Source organism: Entelurus aequoreus, linkage group LG11 (assembly GCF_033978785.1).
Source record: "Entelurus aequoreus isolate RoL-2023_Sb linkage group LG11, RoL_Eaeq_v1.1, whole genome shotgun sequence".
In the NCBI taxonomy this organism is placed as follows: Eukaryota; Metazoa; Chordata; class Actinopteri; order Syngnathiformes; family Syngnathidae; genus Entelurus; species Entelurus aequoreus.
Genome location: NC_084741.1, coordinates 8,536,389 through 8,557,688, shown reverse-complemented (window position 1 = coordinate 8,557,688; position 21,300 = coordinate 8,536,389). Strand labels below are relative to the sequence as shown.

Genomic DNA, 21,300 nt, shown 5'->3' with positions numbered 1-21,300 from the left:
GTCTGTCAAAAAGAAGTGTGAAAAGAAATGCAACAATGCAATATTCAGTGTTGACAGCTAGTATTTTTGTGGACATGTTCCATAAATATTGATGTTAAAGATTTATTTGTTTGTGAAGAATTGTTTAGAATGAAGTTGATGAATCCAGATGGATCTCTATTACAATCCCCAACGAGGGCACTTTAAGTTGATGATTACTTCTATGTGTAGAAATCTTTATTTACAATTGAATCACTTGTTTATTTTTCAACAAGTCTTTAGTTATTTTTATATCTTTTTTTCCCAAATAGTCCAAGAAAGATCACAACAAATGAGCAATATTTTGCACTGTTATATAATGTAATAAATCAGAAACTGATGACATAGTGCTGTATTTGACTTCTTTATCTCTTTTTTTCAACCAAAAATGCTGTGCTCTGATTAGGGGGTACTTGAATTAAAAAAAAAGTTCACAGGGGGTACATCACTGAAAAAAGGTGGAGAACCACTGATCTTGTGTATACAAGTCAAACTCATTTAATGCTCAGACACTCACACGGTATTGGAACAATTAAGTAAATGCCAGGTTAAATCCACATCTGATCAATGATGAAAGCTAAGCAAGACAAGCTGCCCAAAAAAATAAACATAAGCTGTTTAAAAATAATCTCTTTTTTGAATGATTAAACCTCTCCATTTCGGATGCGTATTTCTCTGGCCATCCTGCACACCTCTAACATCCCGCAGAAGCAGGACATGAGGGCGTCGTTGCAAATGGTCCCCTGTGGATGGACAAGAAATAGGCAAACGTGACTCTCTAGCCTCGGACCAAGAGTGATGCAACCGAGCTTTCTCAATGGCTATGAACTAACATTTCCTTTGTTGCCGAAGAGCTGCTGAAATCCAAGCGACTTCCTTCTCTCGACAGATAACTTGCACATACCTGGATGCCGTAAGTGAGCCTCATGTGAGTCCTCATGGCCGTTATGCCGCCGGGGAGACAGCCCAAGCAGCAGTTCTCTCCGTACTTGTGTGCCGTGTAGCAGGCCATCACGTTGGGACAGATGCATCCAAAAGCACCTGTGCACGGAGAGGATCATGTTTCATTGTTTGGACAGTGTGATTAAAACCTGGGTTAAATGCGTGCGTGCTCACAAATAAACAAATCACTGCAGCAGTCGCAGAGGCCCGAGCTCCACTCTCCCGTTTGCATGTTGGTCCCATAGCCGCCGGCGCCTGGTTGATGGGTCACTGCTGGGTTTGACATGTGGCCCACTGGTTCTGAGGTTTTAAAACAAGACTAGTCAGGACCCTCCACGCTATTCCTTACAACAGACAGCAAATTAAAAGTAGTTTGTTTTTAATTCTCGGAGTAATGACCTGAATCTGAATCTTGCCACATCCGGTAATTCCCCACTTAAGAGGTAGGTAATACGCCTAAAAGATGAAGCCTGGTGTTATTCACATGCTCCGTGTTTAGCACCTTTGGTTACATATCATTTGAACGTTTGCCATCTAACAATTTGAACTAGAAATAAGCTTTTAGGGATGTTTTTGAGCATTGTTGTCAGGTGAAGTGATAAAGGCAATCAAGCACCGCGCAAACATGCAGTATTCCTGACCTCAACTCACTTAAAAAGTGAATATTCTGCAAGACGGAGTACGAAGAAAGTCACTTACCAGAAGAGCGTGTCAGTCTGCGCTGGTCCTGATCAGACTGATGAGCTTCACGCCACACAGGAAGTAGGGGCTCGGGTTGAGGTTGTGGTTATTGGTGAAATAAACTGACGATTGCGTATGTGTCTCCCCCCCATCCCCCCATTGTGCATCACGACATGACGCATTCTTAAATGACCTATCATCAACACGTAATTATCTTTCTGTTTATTGGAGATGAATGGCAGATAAAGCAGAACAGAGTAAAGTTGGATGGACATTTGGTTGCATCTACTGGCTCTTAGCTTCTGTTTGAGCAGCAGCAGCAGCAGCAGCAGCAGCAGCAGCAGCGGCAGCTTTCTTCTTCTTCTGCACTTCCTGGAAGACCTGAGAGAGGAGACGCCAGACCACAAACAATGTCAAGAACAGACATTTGATGCACATATTTTGCTAAACGCATCACTGTTGACGCAATTGGCAGGAAGGGAGTACATGATGTCGCAAACACTTAACAAGATTTGGAGGCTGAATAAACTGACTGATATATTTCTAAATGACTTTATAATAATGTGAATAATTGTATGTCTTGAGGCTTTTTTAAATGCGCCTTCTAGCTTGGCACCTAAACAGTCTACAGAAACATCACAAGAGGACACGTATGTTCTGCAGTGTTCAAAGATATTTTAATCTACAGGCAATTCAAATTCAGCAACTTTTGTTTAGAGTAAAATGTCAATTGTTGCAATGTGAATACTTTTTGTACTGGACTCACGTATACGCCCACCACTTAATGCAGTGCTTCTCAAATATGTTCTGTTACCGACCCCAATTTGTCTATAAAATTGTTATAACTATACCTCTGCATAACATTGTAAGCTTATTAATATTAAGAAAATACAATAAAAAATTAACATTAAAAGAACTGTGGTTACAGTGAAGCCATGTACTACATACGCTTCATCATATTCTGGTACGGCAAAAAAAAAGCATTCTCCCCGTGGTCACACGCACCACTATTTGAGAAGGACTGCCTTAAAACCAAGCTGTTTGTTTACATGCTTTTTTTTATTTCCCTTTGCTATTTGGGCTTATTGGACCCTAATTAGAATACAAATTAAAAATCATCTTTTAATATGATGTACTTAGTCCATAAGTACACAAACGTGTACTTCATGTGTAGTGACATGCACATTTTTTTCCAAATTCCATTGTATGTTATACTCTTTTGACACCACCAGATGGCAGTATAAGTGTCCATATGTCGGCATAAGACCCCAATTCAGTAGTGCACACAATATTGGAAATAAGAGCTAAAAGGTGCTGTCCACGCATGTGGCCACTAAGCCTTTAGATTAATGGAAGACAGCATTGTCAAAAAAAATTTCTAAAACAGGCTTCACTACACATCCTAAAATAAAGCAAGGTGCTCTGCCTGTCAGTTAAAGGCGCCATAGTGGTAACACTGACGCCCCTGGATTGTATTACTATTGAGAACTTGAGCATATGTATTCGATATCAACCGATACCGATACATACAGTCGTGGAATTAACACATTATTATGCCTAATTTTGTTGTGATGCCCCGCTGGATGCATTAAACAATGTAACTTTACCCTGAATTGATTAACGTGGACCCCGACTTAAAGAAGTTGAAAAATTTGTTCGGGTGGTACCATTTAGTGGTCAATTTTACGGAATATGTATTGTACTGTGCAATCTCCTAATACAAGTTGGTGGTAGCGGGGGGTGTATATTGTAGCGGCTCGGAAGTTAGTGCGGCAAGGGGTTCTGGGTATTTGTTCTGTTGTGTTTATGTTGTGTTACGGTGCGGATGTTCTCCCGAAATGTTTGTCATTCTTGTTTGGTGTGGGTTCACAGTGTGGCGCATATTTGTAACAGTGTTAAAGTTGTTTATACGGTCACCCTCAGTGTGACCTGTATGGCTGTTGACCAAAAATGCCTTGCATTCACTTGTGTGTGTGAAAAGCTGCAGATGTTATGTGATTGCGGCACATAAAGGCAGTGCCTTTAAGGGTTATTGGCGCTCTGTACTTCTCCCTACGTCCGTGTACACAGCGGCGTTTTAATAAGTCATACATTTTACTTTTTGAAACCGATACTGATAATTTTGAAACCGATACCGAAAATGTCCGATATCACATTTAAAAGCATTTATTGGCCGATAATATCTGCAGTTCGATATTATCGGACATCCCTAATTTAAACTGTTTAAATTCCAGCATCGAGGTCCGTGTAGGTCCATGTACCTTCTGTTCATTCAATTTCCAATTCTTAAACGCAAATCAAAAAACTAAATTAGGGCCATTTTTCGATTTTTAATATATATGGCAGATTTTAAAACAAACAAAAAAGGGTTTGATTTTAATTAAAATATTGTTATAAAATTGGATTTTGTGCTGTTTTCTTTTTATGGATTTTTATTTTTTCAGATAAACACAAAAATCGAATATATGTTTATCCAAAATGGAAAAATGCGTGGTTATCTGTGTGATGACAAATTGAACCGGAAGCAGTATTTTAGCTTTAGTTTTTAGCATAACGGCAACATCTTTGTTCGGCAGGATAAAGTCCACATTTTCAAAAGGAGGAGAAAAAAAGTCCTTTCTGTTCAATACCACATGAAAGTGGTTGGTTTTTGGCATCTAATTTGTCCAGCTTCCATACTCCTTTTTATACACTTTAATAATAGATTTTATTTGTAAAAAGCACTTTACATTGAGTAAACAACCTCAAAGTGCTACAGTGTATTAAAAAATAAATAAATAAAAAGATAATAAAAATAAAAATAAATAAAAACTAGAACAGCCTAACAGCTTGAACTAGTATGCATATATCTAAAAAAAAGGCTTTTTAAAAAAGAAGGGTTTTTAAGCCTTTTTTAAAAGCATCCACAGTCTGTGGTGCCCTCAGGTGGTCAGGGAGAGCGTTCCACAGACTGGGAGCGGCGGCGCAGAAAGCCCGGTCTCCCATTGTTCGTAGCTTTGTCCTCTGAGGTTGGAGGAGGTTAGCCTGTCCGGAGCGGAGGTGTCGTGTGGAGGATTTGGGGGTGAGTAGTTAATTGAGGTAGAGGAGGGCATTTCCATGGATACACTTGTGGGTTAGTAGGGAGACTTTGAATTCAATCCTGAGTGGAACAGGAAGCCAGCGAAGGCATTTGAGAATTGGTGTGATATGGTCATATTTCCGCACTCTCTGCGAGAGTCTGTTGGAACAAAGTGTTTCTCGCCTTCCTGTCGGTCGTTTTTTCTTAATAATGATCTGGCAGCAGCCAGCGTCATCTCACAAGACCCTTGGGTGCTGTGAATGTCAATCAAGTGACGAAAGTGACGTCTTGGTGAAGATTGATGATTGCTAATTTTTAGGTCTATTTTTTTAATGCCTGGCTGGCGATCGACTGACACACCCTCCGCCATCCACCGGTAGCTCGCGATCGACGCTATGGGCACCCCTGTCCTACATGCAAAGAGTCTCTGGCACACAACTACCCTCACAAGAATGCGCTAAATGTAGGGATGGGGCTAAAAAGTAGGGCGAGGGGGTGCATTGGGACTGGCCCTAAGTCAACATGGATCACGTGGTGGACTTCCATCAATAGTAAGTGACATACCTTTATACAAAAGGCCTTCTTGGCCACCCAGCGGCGAGTGGCTCTCCTGTAGTACTCTGGGGGGAAGGTGTAGGTGATGCCCAGCTGCTCGCACACCTTCTCGAAGGTGTCATAGCGGACAAGCCTCAGGTTCTTCAACAACTTTTTCCTCCTGTCGATGGCCATGAGCATGCGTCTCTTATTGGCTTTGTCCTGGAATGTTAAGACGCTCATGAAAACAAGGTACAAACATTCTAAACCCAAAAGCAGTGAAGTTGGCACGTTGTGTAAATGGTAAATAAAAACAGAATACAATGATTTGCAAATCCTTTTCAACTTATATTCAATTGAATAGACTGCAAAGACAAGATATTTCATGTTCGAACTGAGCAACTTTTTTTGTTGTTGTTGCAATTAATCATTAACTTAGAATTTAATGGCAGCAACAAATTGCAAAAAAGTTGTCACAGGGGCATGTTCACCACTGTGTTACATGGCCTTTCCTTTTAACAACACTCAGTAAAGGTTTGGGAACTGAGGAGACACATTTTTGAAGCTTCTCAGGTGGAATTCTTTCCTATTCTTGATGTACAGCTTAAGTTGTTCAACAGTCCGGGGGTCTCCCTTGTGCTATTTTAGGCTTCATAATGCGCCACACATTTTCAATGGGAGCCAGGTCTGGACTACAGGCAGGCCAGTCTAGTACCCGCACTCTTTTACTATGAAGCCACGCTGTTGTAACACGTGCAGAATGTGGCTTGACATTGTCTTGCTGAAATAAGCAGGGGCGTCCATGAAAAATGACCTCACTTGGATGGCAACATATGTTGCTCCAAAACCTGTATGTACCTTTCAGCATTAATGGTGCCTTCACATATGTGTAAGTTACCCATGTCCTGGGCACTAATACACCCCCATACCATCACACATGCTGGCTTTTCAACTTTGTGCCTAGAACAGTCGGGATGGTTCTTTTCCTCTTTGGTCCGGAGGACACGACGTCCACTGTTTCCAAAAACAATTTTTAATGTGGACTCGTCAGACCACAGAACACTTTTCCACTTTGCATCAGTCCATCTTAGATGAGCTCAGGCCCAGCGAAGCCGACGGCGTTTCTGGGTGTTGTTGATAAACGGTTTTCGCCTTGCGTAGGAGAGTTTTAACTTGCACTTACAGATGTAGCGACCAACTGTAGTTACTGACAGTGGGTTTCTGAAGTGTTCCTGAGCCAATGTGGTGATATCCTTTACACACTGATGTCGCCTGTTGATGCAGTACAGCCTGAGGGATCAAAGGTCAGACTGTACTGCAGGAGCTAAAAGGTTTGCTTTTGACTTCGGGACAGAAGACCCGTTCTTGTCAAACGGCGTGGTATACACGCAAAGGCTGGCTGTGTGGATGTCCAGCAAGAAAGGTAATACCATAATAATGTTTTTTTTATTAAATGTGCTTTTTTGTGTGCTACAATTGTGTAAAGAATGCTGGTATGAGCTTTTAAACATAACCCGTTAACTGCTGCCAATCACATGGTGAATAAGATACTATTTAGGGTTCATATGTTTGTAAATCTGACTGTGATGATGCAGTGCCTCACCAGACATTAGCCTCACCGCACGCCACTGATATATATACATATATATATATATATATATATATATATATACATATATATATATATATATATATATATATATATACATATATATATATATATACATATATATACATACATATATATATATATATATATATATGTATATATATATATATATGTATATATACATATATATATATATATATGTATATATATATATATATATATATATATATATATATATATATATATATATATATATATATATATATATATATATATATGTGTGCATTTAGTGGTCAATTGTACGGAATATGTACTGAACTGTTCAATCTACTAATACAAGTTTCAATCAATCAATCAATATCAATGAATGCCTACTGAGCCTATGGTGCTGTTAAGTTATTGTGGCTCAATTTGCCTTAATTGTTTTAATTTTAATGTATTATTATTTAATATTATTTAATATATATTATTGTTTTAGTTGCTTAAGAGATATTCCTGGCTCTGAATTTGCTCGTTGCTATTTTTATGTTTTTGTGCATTATTTGTTGCCGTCATCGTTAAACGAACGGGCTACTCATCAGTTACTCAGTACTTGAGTAGTTTTTTTCACAACATACTTTTTACTTTTACTCAAGTAAATATTTGGGTGACTACTCCTTACTTTTTACTTGAGTAATACATCTCTAAAGGAACAGCACTCCTACTTGAGTACAATTTCTGGCTACTCTACCCACCTCTGAATATAGCTTGAAAAGGATTTGCAAATTGTACTTACACAATGTGCCAACTTCACTGGTTTTGGGTTTTGTATTTAAACAGGTTAAAAGATCATCATGCTTAAAACACACAGAAAACTACAGCTCCAACTGTTGATCTCATGAAAATGTGCACATTTTCCAACCACAGCCCTGCTGGTGCGATCGACACAGGATATCCTGCCGTGCACATGTGGGCCAACGACCGGGGGAGGGTGGGGGGGGAGTTAACACGGTCACACTTTAAAGCTCGATGAAGTTTATTGTGCGGTGTCCCATCACGTCGACTCAACTCTGCCTCACCTTGTGATGTTTGAGCATATGCTCCTGTAGGTTCCGGATTCTTGCCGTGAGAATGGCCACTGCGCGCGCGCGCGCACACACGCGCACACACACACACACACACACACACACACACACACACACACACACACACACACACACACACACACACACACACACACACACACACACACACACACACACACACACACACACACACACACACACACACACACACACACACACACACACACACACACACACACACACACACACACACACACACACACACACACACACACACACACACACACACACACACACACACACACACACACACACACACACACACACACACACACACACACACACACACACACACACACACACACACACACACACACACACACACACACACACACACACACACACACACACACACACACACACACACACACACACACACACACACACACACACACACACACACACACACACACACACACACACACACACACACACACACACACACACACACACACACACACACACACACACACACACACACACACACACACACACACACACACACACACACACACACACACACACACACACACACACACACACACACATGCTAAAGTCAGTGCGTGTGACAATCACAAAGTGCTTGTGTAGGAGTAAAAACAGACTCACCCCGCACTTCCACCGAGGTGCGGTCGTTTTCATCGCGCTGCACTTTGCTGATCAGCTGTTCCGTTTTCAGCCGGAGTTTTTCACTCTGAGGGGACAAACGCACGTCATCATCTTCAACACTTACTTGTGTAAAAGTGTCATCACTTCATAATGCAAAAGTGATTTACTGCAACTTTTTCACTTTTGTGGCCTCATAATTATTTCATCATCATTGCGTAAGATAGCGGGTAACATTGATAACTGGTCGGAGTGCATGAATTTGCTCCATACATTCATACTACACTGCAAAAAGTCAAGTGTTCAAAAACAAGAAAAAAACAAACAAAAATTAGAGGTATTTTATTTGAATTAAGCAAAATTATCCGCCAATAGAACAAGAAAATTTGGCTTGTCAAGACTTTCCAAAACAAGTAAAATTAGCTAACTTCAAGGAACCCAAAAATAGCTTAAAATAAGTATATTCTCACTAATAACAAGTGCACTTTTCAATCAATCAATGTTTATTTATATAGCCCTAAATCACAAGTGTCTCAAAGGGCTGCACAAGCCACAACGACATCCTCGGTACAGAGCCCACATACGGGCAAGGAAAAACTCACCCCAGTGGGACGTCGGTGAATGACTATGAGAAACCTTGGAGAGGACCGCATATGTGGGTAACCCCCCCCTCTAGGGGAGACCGAAAGCAATGGATGTGGAGTGGGTCTGACATAATATTGTGAAAGTCCAGTCCACAGTGGATCCAACACATCAGCGAGAGTCCAGTCCATAGTGGGGCCAGCAGAAAACCGTCCCGAGCGGAGACGGGTCAGCAGCGCAGAGATGTCCCCAACCGATGCACAGCCAGCACTTCATCCATGTCCACTGGACCTATGCAACTCCCCCTCCCAAGGGACAGGGGAGAAGAGGAGAGAAGAAACGGCAGATCAACTGGTCCAAAAAGGGGGGGTCTATTTAAAGGCTAGATTATACAAATGAGTTTTAAGATGGGACTTAAATGCTTCTACTGAGGTAGCATCTGTAACTGTTACCGGGAGGGCATTCCAGAGTACTGGAGCCCCAATAGAAAACGCTCTATAGCCCGCAGACTTTTTTTTGGGCTCTGGGAATCACTAATAAGCCGGAGTTGTTTGAACGCAGATTTCTTGCCGGGACATATGGTACAATACAATCGGCGAGATAGGCTGGAGTTAGACCGTGTAGTATTTTATACGTAAGTAGAAAAACCTTAAAGTCGCATCTTAGGTGCACAGGAAGCCAGTGCAAGTGAGCCAGTATAGGCGTAATATGATCAAACTTCCTTGTTTTTGTCAAAAGTCTAGCAGCCGCATTTTGTACCAACTGTAATCTTTTAATGCTAGACATAGGGAGGCCCGAAAATAATACGTTACAGTAATCTAGACGAGACGTAACGAGCGCATGAATAATGATCTCAGCGTCGCTGGTGGACAAGATGGAACGAATTTTAGCGATATTACGGAGATGAAAGAAGGCCGTCTTAGTAACACTCTTAATGTGTGACTCAAACGAGAGAGTTGGGTGGAAGATAATACCCAGATTCTTTACCGAGTCGCCTTGTGTAATTGTTTGGTTGTCAAATGTTAAGGTGGTATTATTAAATAGATGTCGGTGTCTAGCAGGACCGATAATCAGCATTTCCGTTTTCTTAGCGTTGAGTTGCAAAAAGTTAGGGGACATCTATTGTTTAATTTCATTAAGAAATTAATTTTCTTGGTAGAAAAAAAAAAAAGAGACCTTTTTGCTCAATATGTTGAAAAATATTCTTAAATGAAGTAAATGCTAGTGCCATTATCTTGACATAATATGGGCTCGGCAATACATTTCTTGAAAGCAGCAAACTTATACTAAAAACTAATTTATTGTTCTTTATGGAAAGGCAACAAGGCAAACGCTTGTTACTCTCGGGGTCTCCTAGCCGCTCAGGCAAATGTGAGTTGTGTGAGTTATATTTATATAGCGCTTTTCTCTAGTGACTCAAAGCGCTTTACATTGTGAAACTCAATCTCTAAGTTACATTTAAACCAGTGTGGGTGGCACTGGGAGCAGGTTGGGTAAAGTGTCTTGCCCAAGGACACAAAGGCAGTGACTAGGATGGCAGAAGCGGGGTGTAAGGCAAATCATATGGTCTAAAAATTCATTTTTCCATGGATAACATGACATAATCGCGCCAAGTGCGTGCTTTTTCAGTCAATTAGTGCGCATATATACAGCCCGGCCCCCGGACACATTTTTTTCTATTGTAATTTTGAAGAATTTATCTGAATGTGCATGAACTATTTCTGTTCAAAATTGTTTGAAATGTCAAATGTTAAATGTTTAAATAGTCAGTTTACTGTATTGTGCCAACTGTACTACTATATGAGTACGTATTTTCTATTGTTTCATTGAAAATAAAACAGCAAAGTCCATTTGGCTGTCATCTGTTTTAATTATGAGACACAATTGTGTCAAAGTCCTGATTTTTTTTTCATGCTTGAAATAAGAAATGATTACTTTAAAAAAGTAGTTTTATACTTGTGAGTGTTGATGACACAGCTTTGCAACAGTTCATATTCTAGTTTCAATCAGGTTTTACTCAATATAGCTCATAACATCTCAGCAACAAGCAACAAGGTTCGGTGGCCATGGATGAAGTGCTGGCTGTCCATAGTCGCGACCCGGGGTGGACCGTTCGTCTGTGCATCGGTTGGGGACATCTCTGCGCTGCTGACCTGTCTCCGCTCGGGATGGTCTCCTGCTGACCCCACTATGGACTGGACTCTCACTATTATGTTAGATCCACTATGGACTGGACTCTCACTATTATGTTAGATCCACTATGGACTGGACTTTCACAATATTATGTTAGATCCACTATTGACTGGACTCTCACTATTATGTTGGATCCACTATGGACTGGACTCTCACATTATTATGTTAGATCCACTATGGACTGGACTCTCACTATTATGTTAGATCCACTATGGACTGGACTCTCACTATTATGTTAGATCCACTATGGACTGGACTCTCACTATCATGTTAGACCCACTATGGACTGGACTCTCACTATTATGTTAGATCCACTATGGACTGGATTCTCACTATTATGTTAGATCCACTATGGACTGGACTTTCACAATATTATGTTAGATCCACTATGGACTGGACTCTCACTATTATGTTAGATCCACTATGGACTGGACTCTCACATTATTATGTTAGATCCACTATGGACTGGACTCTCACTATTATGTTAGATCCACTATGGACTGGACTTTCACACTATTATGTTAGATCCACTATGGACTGGACTCTCACACTATTATGTTAGATCCACTATGGACTGGACTCTCACTATTATGTTAGACCCACTATGGACTGGACTCTCACTATCATGTTAGATCCACTATGGACTGGACTCTCACTATTATGTTAGATCCACTATGGACTGGACTCTCACTATTATGTTAGATCCACTATGGACTGGACTCTCACTATTATGTTAGATCCACTATGGACTGGACTCTCACTATTATGTTAGATCCACTATGGACTGGATTCTCACTATTATGTTAGATCCACTATGGACTGGACTTTCATAATATTATGTTAGATCCACTATGGACTGGACTCTCACTATTATGTTAGATCCACTATGGACTGGACTCTCACTATTATGTTAGATCCACTATGGACTGGACTTTCACAATATTATGCTGGATCCACTCGACGTCCATTGCACCGGTCGCCCTAGAGGGCTTGGGGTGTCACCCACATCTGCGGTCCTCTCCAAGGTTTCTCATTGTCATCCCACTGGTTTAAGTTTTTCCTTGCCCTGATGTGGGATCTGAGCCGAGGATGTCATTGTGGCTTGTGCAGCCCTTTGAGACACTCGTGATTTAGGGCTATATAAATAAACATTGATTGATTGATTGATATTCACCGTCAATTCCAGACTATAAGCCGCTATTTTTTTCCTACATTTTGAACCCTGCAGCTTACAGGGGCGGTATAGCTCGGTTGGTAGAGCGGCCGTGCCAGCAACTTGAGGGTTGCAGGTTCGATCCCCGCTTCAGCCATCCTAGTCACTGCCGTTGTGTCCTTGGGCAAGACACTTTACCCACCTGCTCCCAGTGCCACCCACACTGGCTTGAATGTAACTTAGATATTGGGTTTCACTATGTAAAGCGCTTTGAGTCACTTGAGAAAAAGCGCTATATAAATGTAATTCACTTCACTTCACTTCACAAAACCGTGCGGCTAATTTATGGATTTTTCTGATGGCCACAATGCAAATTGTTTAAAAAAAACAAAACAAGCAAAGACACTGAAAAAGTGTGCTGTTTGTGCTATGGCGCCATCTTTTGGACAAGTTTGATCACTGCAGGTGCTGCAGTGCCCTTCCATTTAGTGCTTTCAACCGGAAGTACCGTTCCGTCTTCTAGCCGTCCATAGCGTTTTTACGTCTTCATTCATCACTCCAAGCAATGTTTATAGGTTTTACAGTACAACTAAAGCTGTTTATACTTACTAAACCATCCTACGCGTGATGTCTTGTCGTAGTGTTTTCATGCTATCGTAATGTAATCAAGCAAGCGTCGTTAGCATTAGCTAAAATGCTAACACGCTTACGAGTGTCTGTGTTAGTATTATTAACTTACAACGGCATTCTTTTTGTATTGTTTTAGTTACACAAATTCCTCAGTGAATTCACCCAGAGGTCATCAGCTGTTATGCCAATCTTGCGTTTAGGAGTAATCAAGTACTTACATGATTGGCCAGCTCCAATGAAAGAAGTCTTTTGACAATACCGTCCGTCCTGGAGGGAAAAAAGAATTCATTGTAATCAATGGAGACTAATTATGAACGCATCAATTAGGGATGATCCGATCAAGGTTTTATGTTGTTGATTCTGATACCGATCATCCATCGAGTGACATCGGCCGATACCAGTACTGATCACATGTATTAACTGTACATTTTTATTTGTATTTATGGCGAGTGCTATTGATAGTTTAACAGTATCAAAACAATATTTAAACTCCTTATTTTCTTTTTACATAAAGTTGTTTGAGCAAAACAAAGTCAGTAGTACACAATAACTAAACAAAAGCCAAAACTACTACCCATCTTGCCCTTGAAGTCCTCCTGATTCCTGAGTTTGTGAAACATTAACAAAAAGATATTGAGTCCACACCTCTGGTAACAGCCAATCAGCAGTGCGTATTCAGAGCGCATATAACAGCCAATCAGCAGTGCGTATTCAGAGCGCATGTAACAGCCAATCAGCAGTGCGTATTCAGAGCGCATGTAACAGCCAATCAGCAGTGCGTATTCAGAGCGCATATAACAGCCAATCAGCAGTGCGTATTCAGAGCGCATATAACAGCCAATCAGCAGTGCGTATTCAGAGCGCATGTAACAGCCAATCAGCAGTGCGTATTCAGAGCGCATGTAACAGCCAATCAGCAGTGCGTATTCAGAGCGCATGTAACAGCCAATCAGCAGTGCGTATTCAGAGCGCATGTAACAGCCAATCAGCAGTGCGTATTCAGAGCGCATGTAACAGCCAATCAGCAGTGCGTATTCAGAGCGCATGGAGTCAGTGCTCACGGCAGAGGCAGGCAGAGAGGAGAGACGGTGCGGGTTAGCAGAAAGGTGTTTAGCAGGTGAGCATAATGCAGCGGAGTCTCCCCAAATGATAATACACACCTCCCAGTCAACTACTAGTAACATCACTATGAGCCCGTTGACGTTCCAGAAATATAAGCGGCAGCTCAGCTCGCTCGCAGTCCTTGAGGTGAAGGCTAATTAGCTTTTAGCGTAACGTTAGCTCATTTTGCGGTGTGTGCGTGCATGTGTGTGTTACGGACAGCAAAGCTCTGTCTGTCTGATAGAAAGACAAGCATTATTGACCTACAGTTAACAACTAAGTTATTTCACTTTACCTTTTTCTGTGTTGAAGCAGCAAAAAAGGACATTGTGTTAAATGAAGAGTTTCTGTCTCTGATAGTTGATATAATAATGTAAGTGCATCATAAAGCCTACATGAACTCCATGGTGTTCAGGGATGAATAGTCTCTCCTATTGCTATTGTACTATTTTTTCATCTATAGTTACATTAATCATTAGTAATGTAGCAGCCTAGTTTTGAATGGCAGGGTGCCTGCTATCACATGTTGATAAAAATATAACATTTACATAATAAAAATCAACTACAGGCTTCCCAAATGCTGTAATAAATTAAGCATGATGAGTTGAGCATGTGGCCCCACTTTCAACTATTTTTTTCAAACGCTTTTTTACAGTAAGTCATTAATTTGACTTAGTCATTATTTTGTCTTGGTAAGTCAATATTTACTAAGTCAAAATAATGACATACTAAGTATCTCAGGTAACTAGGACTGTTTTGTGTTTTGTTTTTACTTTACGGAAAAAATATTGAGATATATATCGTATATTGCCATTCAGCATACGGAGCGGAAAACACAACCAAAAATTGTAGGCATCTTCAAGCGACGAAGCCGGCCTACTTCACCGCAGTCTGTAGTCTATTGCCCCTCCAGGCAGCGATGAGATGGAGACGTGATGGTGGCGACAGGCCAAATTACACTGTCCCTTACACCCACCCAGCCCTTTCCCCGTCATACGTCAGCAACCAAAAAGGAGGTTTTGTAACCTGTAAGCTGCTTTGTTAAGGTGTTGTTATTATTATACCAAATTATACATTGCAAAAATCAGTTTGAATGGAGAATCGTGTTGAATCGAGTATCGATTATGAATCAAATCCTCACCCAGAGAATGGGAATCGAATGGCGAGGTGCCCAAAGATTCACACTAATAACAATTTGTATTTGTATTTGTATATATATATAAAAGTTTAAAATATATGTAATTTCATGTGTTAGATCATTTTTTTTCTGTCAATATGGAAACAATGAAATCATTTAGTAAGAAAGATGAAGTATCCACATTATTCCCAGGCTTTTGCGGGCCACATTAAATGACGTGTCGGAGTGGATCTGGCCCCCGGGCCTTGAGTTTGACACATGTGGTGTATGGAGACATATAATTAGCTTCTAGCTTGTCCGCCGAGGGACTAAAACGAAATACACTGTCAACCACAATGTTTGAGATCGGCAGTAATGATCACATACTTTTCACGAAAATCAGCCAGTACTGATCGGCGGTTGATCGATCTGCACATCCTAATATCAATGTTTGATGTTGCATAGTCACTAGCTGTGTGTTGGTGTTTACGTTTGAGCGAGGGGTACAGCCGCATAATCCTTCTTCAACATGGTTGGAGGAAGGTCGCTGAGTTGACTCTGGGGGCCTTGAGGGCAAAAATAAATATGAATAAAAGTATCAGTTGTCCCAATGTACAAAAAGTGCCAAATACTACAAGTGATATTTGAAATTCATAACATACCTGGGTCTTTTTTCTTGGATGTGCGAGCATATTGCCGTACTAATGGTGGAGAGGCAAAGCTTCCTGACACTGTAGAGAGAAGACATTCATATATTAATGCATGTTTCTACGTGTAAATTGTGCGAAGAAGTAGTTTACTGTGATGAATCAAAATTCAAAAATATGATTAATCTGACAATATTAATCGTTTGACGGCACTAACGCGAACATGATTTTTAAAGTTTAATAAACACAAAATGTGCATATACCATCCATCCATCCATTTTCTATACACGCCTATTTTACTAAATGAAAACTACAGGTATTTTATTTTGATATATTTGGAAATAACCATGGCATTTATACATAATACTTAATTTTTTTTTGTAAACATCCATCAATCTTCTACCGCTTGTCCCTTTCGGGTACACATTCCCTTATTTCGTAAGTTTCTTTACCCATGCAAAATCAAACACGATTAATGTAGATCAAAAAGTAATATTTCATTGTGATAAATCAAAATTAATCCACAGCAACCTTGGGATGAACTTGATTACATATTTAAATTATTTGGCATAATAAGAAAATAAAAATAATATTTATATATATATATATATATATATATATATATATATATATATATATATATATATATATATATATATATATATATATTTATTTATTTTTTTAAACTTAAATACACACCTATTTTACTAAATGAAAACTACAGGTATTTTATTTTGATATATTCGGAACTAACCATGGCATTTATACATAATACTTCATTTTTTTTTTTTTTTTAAAACATCCATTCATCCATCCATTTTGTACCGCTTGTCCATTTCGGGTACATATTCCCTTATTTCGTAAGTTTCTTTACCCATGCAAAATCAAACACGATTAATGTAGATCAAAAAGCAATATTTCATCGTGATGAATCAAAATTAATCCACAGCAATCTTGGGATGAACTTGATTACATATTTAAATTATTTGGCATGATAAATTTTTTAAAAATAAAATTATAATATATATATATATATATTTATTTTTTTTAAAACTTAAAATACACGCCTATTTTACTAAATGAAAACTACAGGTATTTTATTTTGATATATTTGGAAATAACCAGGGCATTTATACATAATACTTAATTTAAAAAAAAAAAAACACACATTCCCTTATTTCGTAAGTTTCTTTACCCATGCAAAATCTAATTCGATTAATGTAGATCAAAAAGCAATATTTCATCGTGATGAATCAAAATTAATCCACAGCAACTTTGGGATGAACTTGATTACATATTTAAATTCCATCCATCCATCCATCCATTTTCTACCGCTTGTCCCTTTTGGGGTCGCGGGGGGTGCTGGAGCCTATCTCAGCTGCATTCGGGCGGAAGGCGGAGTACACCCTGGACAAGTCGCCACCTCATCGCAGGGCCAACACAGATAGACAGACATATTATTTGGCATCATTTAAATAAATATATATATATATATAAATACACACTGTATATATATATTTATGAATTTTTTAAACTATTTTACTAAATTATAACTACAGGTATTTTATTTTCATATATTTGGAAATAACCATGGCATTGATACATTATACTTAATAATATATATATTAGGGCTGCAACAACTAATCGATTAAATCAATTATAAAAATAGTTGCCGATTAATTTAGTCATCGATTCGTTGGATCTATGCTATGCGCATGCGCACAGGCAATTTTTTATTTTATTTTATTTTTTATAAACCTTTATTTATAAACTGCAACATGTACAAACAGCTGAGAAACAATAATCGAAATAAGAATGGTGCCAGTATGCTGGGTTTTTTTTCAATAAAATACTGGAAAGGATAGAAATGTAGTTTGTCCCTATTATCCAATTATTAATCGATTAATCGATTATCAAATTAATCGTTAGTTGCAGCCCTAATATATATATATATATTTTTTTTTTACTATTTTACTAATTGAAAACTACAGGTATTTTATTTTTGATATATTTGGAAATAACCATGGCATTGATACATTATACTTAATTTTTTATTTTAAAACATCCATCCATCCATTTTCTACTGCTGATTCCCTTCGTGGTTGCGGGGGTCGCTGGAGCCTATCTCAGCTACAATCGGGCGGAAGGCGGGGTACACCCTGGACAAGTCGCCACCTCATTGCAGGGCCAACACAGATAGACAGACCAATTATTTGGCATAATTAAAAAAATAAAAATGTAATATAAATATACACACATGTATATATATATATTTTTAAACTATTTTACTAAACTACAGGTATTTTATTTTGATATATTTGGAAATAACCATGGCATTGATACATAATACTTAATTTTTTATTTTAAAACATATTAAATACAATTATAAATGTACAAAAAAAATCTTACAAAATACTAGAAAATGTAAATAATAAAACAAGCAACACAAAAAGTAATAATTTTACTACAAAAAATATTGTGTTTATTTGTTGTAAACTGCGCTGCATCATTTGCACTCCTAGGATCAAAATACAAAATTAACACCACAAAACACTGTCAAATGAATGCATAAAACTACACTCAGAATTTAAAACTTTTTAAATGCAAACTTTTAGAACAGCCCTTGATCTGGATTTAATTAACTTGTGTAATCTGTGTACCTATTGTAGTGGCCAGTATGAGGACGTCTGCACATGCGCAGTTAGCTGTCACTACCAGACTGGTTTGCTAGCAAACGATGCTACTTGTTTGCACGACAAGCAACAATGGATAATAACATTCGACATAGAAAAACGTGTCACTTAAGTTGTTACTACACGAAATATTTGAACAATATGCGTGTTATTTACCCCTCTGAAAACATACCACGGCTGACTTTGGGTCCCGACAGCAGCGCCGAGCAGCAGTGTCGCGGTGAGGCGACACAGGGCCGCAACTCTCTCGCAGAATGGCCGACGAGGACTTCAAAATAGTCCGCAGGGTTATGTTTGTAAACATGGCTAAGTTCTAATTCATAAGTCAGAAATCTAAGAGACGCGACAAAGGCATCGCACTCGTCTCCTATGTGTGCGTCGCCATTTTGGATAGACCAGACTAGTTGCTGTCGATTCGAGCCGAGGGAGGATCCCAGAACACATCGATCAGACACACAGCAGGAGGAGTCAAACAGAAAGAAGGGTTCTAGAATAGATTTAAAAAACAAAGATTAACATGTCAAAATGACCGAGAACACTTACAATTTAATTAGATTTTCGAGCATTCGGTTTTGTTTTGTAACCCGTAAAAAATTTGGTCATTGCCGCTATATTCTATTTTACAAACCCCGTTTCCATATGAGTTGGGAAATTGTGTTAGATGTAAATATAAACGGAATACAATGATTTGCAAATCCTTTCAAGCCATATTCAGTTGAATATGCTACAAAGACAACATATTTGATGTTCAAACTGATAAACATTTTTTTTTGTTGCAAATAATCATTAACTTTAGAATTTGATGTCAGCAACACGTGACAAAGAAGTTGGGAAAGGTGGCAATAAATACTGATAAAGTTGAGGAATGCTCATCAAACACTTATTTGGAACATCCCACAGGTGAACAGGCTAATTGGGAAACAGGTGGGTGCCATGATTGGGTATAAAAGTAGATTCCATGAAATGCTCAGTCATTCACAAACAAGGATGGGGCGAGGGTCACCACTTTGTCAACAAATGCCTGAGCAAATTGTTGAACAGTTAAGAAAAACCTTTCTCAACCAGCTATTGCAAGAATTTAGGGATTTCACCATCTACGCTCCGTAATATCATCAAAGGGTTCAGAGAATCTGGAGAAATCACTGCACATAAGCAGCTAAGCCCGGTGACCTTTGATCCCTCAGGCTGTACCGCATCACAGGCGACATCAGTGTGTAAAGGATATCACCACATTGGCTCAGGAACACTTCAGAAACCCACTGTCAGTAACTACAGTTGGTCGCTACATCTGTAAGTGCAAGTTAAAACTCTCCTACGCAAGGCGAAAAGCGTTTATCAACAACACCCAGAAACGCCGTCGGCGGGGTGGAAAAGTGTTCTGTGTCTGACGAGTCCACATTTCAAATTGTTTTTGGAAACTGTGGATGTCGTGTCCTCTGGACCAAAGAGGAAAAGAACCATCCGGATTGTTCTAGGCGCAAAGTGTGAAAAGCCAGCATGTGTGATGGTATGGGGGTGTATTAGTGCCCAAGACATGGGTAACTTACACATCTGTGAAGGCGCCATTAATGCTGAAAGGTACATACAGCTTTTGGAGCAACATATGTTGCCATCCAAGCAACGTTACCATGGACGCCCCTGCTTATTTCAGCAAGACAATGCCAAGCCATGTGTTACACATACTTGCCAACCCTCCCGTTTTTAGCGGAGAATCCCGTTATTCAGCGCCTCTCCCGACAACCTCCCTTCTCCCGACAAACTCCCGGTATTCAGCCGGAGCTGGAAGCCACGCCCCCCTCCAGCTCAATGCGGACCTGAGACTGAGTGGGGACAGTCTATTCTCACGTCCACTTTTCCCACAATATAAATACGCTTGCAAGTTCCAAAACGAATGGAAACAAGAATTTCAGTTCATCCAGGACAGTTCGAAGGGGAAGGTGTATGTTGCCTGTAAATATGTAGAACAGACTTCTCCATTGAACACAGTGGCCGAAATGATTTCTCAGTCATGAACAGAGAAGTTAAACAGGACAATACTGCCATCTAATGGATAGATAATTCAAGTATTTCTTTTATGTAAATAAAATAAATATATATACCTGTATATATAGCTAGAATTCACTGAAAGTCAAGTATTTCATACATGTATATATATATATATATATATATATATATATATATATATATATATATTATATATATATATATATATATATATATATATATATATATATATATATATGTATATATATATATATACATATATATACATATATATATATATATATATATATATATATATATATATATATATATATATATATATATATATATACATATATATATATATATATATATATATATATATATATATATATATATATATATATATATATATATATATATATATACATATATATATATATATATATATATATATATATATATATATATATATATATATATATATATATATATATATATATATATATATATATATATATATGAAATATATATTAAATACTCGAGTTGGTGAATTCTAGCGGTAAATAACCACGCCCCCCGCCCCCAAACCCTTCACTATAAAAGTGGTGACATTGTTATCACCAGGA

At 38.8% G+C, this 21,300-nt stretch overlaps 2 protein-coding genes across 3 annotated transcripts; both read right to left on the bottom strand.

Annotated features, from left to right (window-relative positions):
* Positions 1 to 369: 369 nt before the first annotated feature.
* On the bottom strand, positions 370 to 1,789 carry LOC133659729 (cornifelin homolog). 2 transcript variants are annotated; one of them, XM_062062367.1, is made up of 5 exons: positions 1,660 to 1,789; positions 1,360 to 1,416; positions 1,135 to 1,260; positions 923 to 1,059; positions 370 to 761 (listed from the first exon to the last, which is right to left on the bottom strand). In XM_062062367.1, exons 2-5 carry the CDS (start codon positions 1,379 to 1,381, stop codon positions 663 to 665), a joined length of 384 nt encoding a protein of 127 aa, XP_061918351.1. In that variant the 5' UTR covers positions 1,382 to 1,416; positions 1,660 to 1,789; the 3' UTR covers positions 370 to 662. The 2 variants fall into 2 exon arrangements, with proteins under 2 accessions (XP_061918351.1, XP_061918352.1); XM_062062368.1 differs by lacking the exon at positions 1,360 to 1,416 and having other exon boundaries at positions 1,660 to 1,778.
* An 83-nt stretch (positions 1,790 to 1,872) lies between these two features.
* Positions 1,873 to 19,136, bottom strand: mrps15 (mitochondrial ribosomal protein S15). The gene is given in 9 exon segments (XM_062062366.1): positions 1,873 to 2,022; positions 5,264 to 5,455; positions 7,901 to 7,959; positions 8,576 to 8,660; positions 13,349 to 13,397; positions 15,839 to 15,914; positions 16,011 to 16,079; positions 18,861 to 18,899; positions 18,902 to 19,136. Coding segments are annotated over 9 exon segments (756 nt in total). The 5' UTR covers positions 18,993 to 19,136; the 3' UTR covers positions 1,873 to 1,926.
* Between the last annotated feature and the right edge of the window lie 2,164 nt (positions 19,137 to 21,300).